At 40.6% G+C, this 5,800-nt stretch overlaps 1 protein-coding gene across 1 annotated transcript; it reads right to left on the bottom strand.

Annotated features, from left to right (window-relative positions):
- Positions 1–1,552: 1,552 nt before the first annotated feature.
- rprma (reprimo, TP53 dependent G2 arrest mediator candidate a) lies at positions 1,553–2,372 on the bottom strand. Its single transcript, XM_053877573.1, has one exon. The coding sequence runs from the start codon at positions 2,186–2,188 to the stop codon at positions 1,880–1,882; it is 309 nt and encodes a 102-aa protein (XP_053733548.1). The 5' UTR covers positions 2,189–2,372; the 3' UTR covers positions 1,553–1,879.
- Between the last annotated feature and the right edge of the window lie 3,428 nt (positions 2,373–5,800).

The raw sequence follows: 5,800 nt of genomic DNA, 5'->3' as shown, positions 1-5,800 counted from the left end.
TCTGTCCATCTGTTTTTCAGCTGGACGGCCCTTCACTCTAGGCTCAGTATATAATGTGGCCCTTTAAGGAATTCAGTTGCCCACCCCTGTTTTATTATGTCCTACTGGAGACAGAGCATTTATTATTACTAATAAATATATATATATATATATATATATATATATATATATATATATATATATATATATTTCTGACAGCAAATTGGAGAGAATGAAGCATTTACCATATGCAAATGTTAAATGAGATGTGATTCATTATGTAGTCTACAGATTTTTGTTTAGTCCGGACTCTTGCTTTGTAATTTATCCTCAGCAAAAGAATAGCATCTCAAGCTTCGGCCATCCATCACCAGACACTCCCTGACTGGACCCTGGGAACAAAGCGGGATCTGGACATAGACGTGAAGGACACTTTAAAAGTATCTGATTAAAACTGTTCATCCCTAAACCTGCTTGATACAGGTGGGAAATCAGACGGTCAGAATCGCTGCCTTGTCTGTTTTCCTCTCTGGGTTTACAGGCCATGTCATTTGTGAAGCTGCCGGTTTCACCCTGGGGAGCTGCCAGGTGAGCAGGGAACGGAGCAGATGCTTGGGTGACTGGAGGAAGGATGATGCGTCATGCATAAGAATTCGACGACTTCAGAGAATAAATAGTGAACAGAACGTGTTAGTGAACGGATCGCTCACATTTATCTGACCGATAACATCAGTTTAAACCTGGATGTATCTTTTGTTAAATTCCATTAAAATATGTGTTTGGAATAAAACCATTCTTAATCCTTCTGACTTAAAATAAAACAACACAGTTATATTTTCATGATTGCTTCTTTTTTTTCAAGCTCAGAGCCAAATACAGCATATATATATATATATATATATATATATATATATATATATATATATATATATATATATATATATATATATATATATATATATATATATATATTGAATTGATCAAGGATTTTCATATTAAGCCGAATTTAAATTTACAAACTAACTAAAGAACTTTTTTTCTTGGTATATGTACTTAATGTTACTGTACTATGGCATTTTAAAACCTGACATTAGAACGTGATGAAATACTAACTTTTATTCAAATGTCTCAAAAAAGATGCAAAATATTATTAGAAATACATAGTGTGCCTTATAATTAAAGTGATTTGTAAGACACTTGTAATTATATGGTATGCTTGACGACTGAACGGACATTACACAAAAATGTAATAACATTGTTTTTACACTGTAATTAGAATGTTATTATATTGAATGAAACAATATTCATTTTACATTTACATTTACACATGTATCAAATGTCATTGCTTTCTCCCTGTTATATGGACAATAAAATAATTTTGTGCGTACAGCACAGTACAATATTGGTGCAGAATAAATGCGCAGACCATATAGAGTTTTGGTGATAAAATAAATAATGCACAAACACGTACTGGTGTGATTGTCTTGCACCAATGCTGCCTTCTGTATTTGTTAGTCAAGTAGTGTACAAAAGCACGGCTTATTTAAGAGGAAAGCTTTAATTCCATCGATAATTTATTCCAAATAATAAGATACAAGGCATGGTGGGCGTATTGCATCCCCCTGTCAGCAACACTTATCAGCAGGAAATACACTGATCAATACATTACAAATTGTATGCAAAAATACATACAACATACAGTACATTATGTTCGCCATTGCAGCAGCAATCTGGGATTGTGAATGAACTTTGCCACTCACATGACAAAGACTGGACATTACTTCATGAATTATGTTTCATACGGAGCCGTGGGCCTCCTGGAGAGGAGAGTCTTTGTTGGCATCTCTCAGATAAAGAAGCCCCATTTGGTGAGCTTTTGTTAAATACCTATGTCTCTCCATCAGTAGGCGCCAACAATAACAGCCTCCGCCTCTTTGGATGGTCTCCTGTCCGTCACCAGAAAGTTGATCATCCCCTCGGACTTGATGAGGAGGTTGCAGCCGAGGAAAAAGATGCCAAAGACCACGGTGAGGGAGAGGACGCACATGACGGCGATCTGCACCACCCGCATGATGAACAGGCTCCGCTCATCCGGGGCGGCAGCCGCGGCGCCGCTGTCCGTCACCACCGAGGAGAAGTTACAGCAGAAAGCCTCCTCCGTTTTGTTCAGCAGTCCTCCGTCCGTCTGGTTGAACCAGGAGCTGTTCATGTCCACTTCGGGAGAAAAAAAAGCCGACAACAAAAGTAGCGCGGGCAGATCAAACTTGGCGTGTGGGATGTGGAGAAGACACGATCCCGGAGAGAAGACGCACAAGTTCCGTCACATCAGTCTGCGCTTGTCCGGAGTTTGACGAGCAGAGTTGGAGTCGCATCACTGAGGCTCGCTCGCCTGTAGCTCTGGACACTTTTAGAGCTGAATGAATCCAACAGCGCGACTCCGAGAAGTCACCGACTACCTGCTGGTGCTGAAGTTGCAGGAACACGCAGCAACAGCGCCACCACACGTTTCACTGCGTCTACGACAAGAGCGGTGCCGTGAAAAAAAGGTGATTTTAATGCGCTGCAAGAGAAATAGAATGTAATATTTAACACTACACATTGACTATAGGAACTAAACATATACTTAATATGGGGTCTCTGGTGGACAGAAGTAGACGTTTATCCAGATGTTTCAACTCATTATCATCCACCGGGTGAGAAGTGACAAGATCATTCAAAGAAATTGTGATTATGTGGTCATCGTGTGGTGTTTATTGACTCACAAACAAATGTCAATGAAACAAAATGAGATAGAGGTGGTGAAGAATATTACCATCTGGATCCACAAATATTTTGATGTATTTTTATTAAGGCAGCACTGAGTCTTTTCCATTGTGCTCAGGAACGTTACTGACATTTTTTTATTTATTTATCTAATAATCCAGATAAATAAAAGTAGAACAGTCATATAAGCAGGTTTGTGGAGGTCATCTATCTTTCAGGGCTTTTCTAGTTTTAAGCGCAATTTCATGAGATTTGACTCATCAAACACAGAAAACGTTATCACAGCTTCCAGACTATGCATCTGGTTGTTTGGTTCTCTCCAGCTCCCAAGGGATTCATGTCAATATGTCCCACGACATAATGATTTTCTGGTCTTCTCCAGATGAACAAGACTATTCCATTGCACTGATATTCATTTTTGAGGATTCAGCTGAAACTCAAACTAACAGCACCAGTCTTTTCAAGTCTTAAGACACCTGAACCCACTGTGAACCCACAGACATCAGTGGTGAATAAAAAAAGTATCTAATGTTTGTTTATCTTTGTCCAAGTCAGATCAAACGCCAATACAGTCGATGCTCAGCAGAAAGAAGACAACACACACTCAGCTAACACGATTGTTAAATGATGACATCTAGTGGATGTTGTCAATACGGTACATCTGCGTTATTACAAATGGGCCGTTTAAAAGCATCATGTTAGTCAATATGTGTTGCTCCTTGAGTTCAAATGACCATATTCTGTCAGTGTCTGTTAGACTTGAATATGCATTACCATATAATTACCCTCAGATGACATGAAGGATTGAGGTTTCGAGACAAAACAAGCTTATCTGGTCCTCCCTGCATCAGGACACAGCGAAGTCTCACCCAGTAAAAACTGCTAATCCATTGGTCTTAAAACATTTTCACATCAGAGGGCGCTGAACTGTAATAGGCGGGGCAAGGGCAGTGGAGTCAAGAAGTGATAAGTCACATCCCATAGGTCTATAAAACCAAATTAGCCAGAAAAAGTAGGTGCACAGAGGACATAAACCTTCGATGAAAATATATAGGTTCCCTGAGCCAGTATAAAAATATTTTTATAATATATAAATATATATAATGGAATATTTTGCACAGCATCTTTAAACTTAATGATGCTACTAGTTTACTTTTTGCCTTCAGAATATTTTGAGTTGCAATTATTGTGTTGACAATGAAAAAAATATCCGAGTTTAGCTACGTCAATGTCTTTGTGACCGGGTGAAACTTAGTTGAAACAATCATCACTAACGTAAACCTAACGCGATTTCCGTAACAGGTTGAGAAAATGTAGAAAATTATGTTAATATAAATAAAATTAGAAAGAAAAAAAAAAAGCAACATTAATGCTGACATTTGCTGTACATTAAATACATTGAATATAAATACAATAAAATAAAATAAATACGTTTTTAATTGTGTCTTTGTGGACCTGGAGAACGCATACGACAGAGTGCCAAGAGAAGAGTTGAGGTATTGTATGAGGAAGCCTGGAGTGGCAGAGAAGTATGTTTGAGTGGTGCAGGACATGTATGCCAGGTGTAAGACAGTGGTGCGGTGTGCTGCAGGTGTAACACAGGAGTTCAAGGTGGAGGTGGGACTGCACCAAGGCTCAGCTCTAAGCTCCTTCCTGTTTGCGATGGCGATGGACAGGTTGACAGATGAGGTTAGACAAGAAGCCCCTTGGACAATGATGTTTGCAGATGACATTGTGATCTGTGGTGAGAGCAGGGAGCCAGTGGAAGATAAGCTTGAGAGGTGGAGGTTTGCCTTAGAAAGGAGAGGATTGAAGGTTAGCCGCGGTAAGACGGAATACATGTGTGTGATTGAGAGGGACCCAAGTGGACAGGTGAAGGTACAGGATGTAGAGATAAAAAAGGTAGAGGATAATTAAGTATTTAGGCTCAACTGTCCAGTGTAATGGAGAGTGTGAGAAAGAGGTGAAGAGGCGGGTGCAGGCAGGATGGAATCATTGGAGAAAAGTGTGATGTGTGACGAAAGGGTGTCGGCAAGGATGAAAGGGAAAGTGTCCAAAAGGGTGGTGAGGCTAGCAATGTTGTATGGTTTGGAAACAGTGGCACTGAGGAAAAGACAGGAGGCAGAGCTGGAGGTAGCAGAGATGAAGATGCTGAGGTTCTCTCTGGGAGTGAGCTGGATGGATAGGATCAGGAAGCAGTAGATCAGAGGGACAGCACATGCGGTCAGGTGTTTAGGAGACAAAGTCAGAGAGGCTAGATGGAGATGGTTTGAACATGTACAGAGGAGAGAGAGACAGTACATTGGTAGGAAGATGTTGAGGTTGGAACTGCCAGGTAGAAGGTGGAGAGGAAGGCCAAAGAGGAGATTGATGGAGGTGGTGAAGGAGGACATGAGGTTTGTAGGTTTGAGAGAAGAGGAAGCTGAGGACAGGGTGAGATGGAGGAGGATGATCCACGGTGGAGACCCCTGAAGAGAGAAGCCGAAAGAGAAAGAAGGAGAAATAAAAATAAATACATGTTTCTGTTGGACAACCTGATTCCTTCAGATACTGATGTGTTTTTTCTCATTGCTTGAGTCGGGCAGGGCGGAGGCGTCATTCTCAAGTCGCAACATCACCCTACAACATGTTGGGTGATGTTCTCAACTGTGCCATAAGATGGCAGCATTTCTTACTACGGGTCAATGCGCCAGTATCGAAAAACCTTAAAAATGGCTTTAAACCTACTCACTTGTGTGAGCGTGATGTTGAGGTGACAAAGTAACAAAGAGTTACTAACTAACTAAATAACATTGACATTGATATCATTATTAACACGGTGTTTAGATGTGTTTAGACAGTTACACGTCTAACCGCCCCCCCCCGAAAAAAAAAAAAAAAAAAGAAATTGTCCTCTAACGTAGATCTAATTGTTTGAATGAAATCGAAAATAAAGACAGGCGTTGTCACACTGTGCACTGAGCGACTGGAGACCGTGACGCGCCCCTCCGATGACTGACGTCTGCCTTAGCCAATCAGCGCTGGACTACGGCGACGCCAGCATGTGTTGTGGTTGGAT

The sequence above is a fragment of the Synchiropus splendidus genome, chromosome 10, assembly GCF_027744825.2.
Source record: "Synchiropus splendidus isolate RoL2022-P1 chromosome 10, RoL_Sspl_1.0, whole genome shotgun sequence".
Lineage (NCBI taxonomy): Eukaryota > Metazoa > Chordata > Actinopteri > Syngnathiformes > Callionymidae > Synchiropus > Synchiropus splendidus.
Note: the sequence above shows the minus strand (reverse complement) of the source record. Positions and strands in the feature narration are given on the sequence as shown.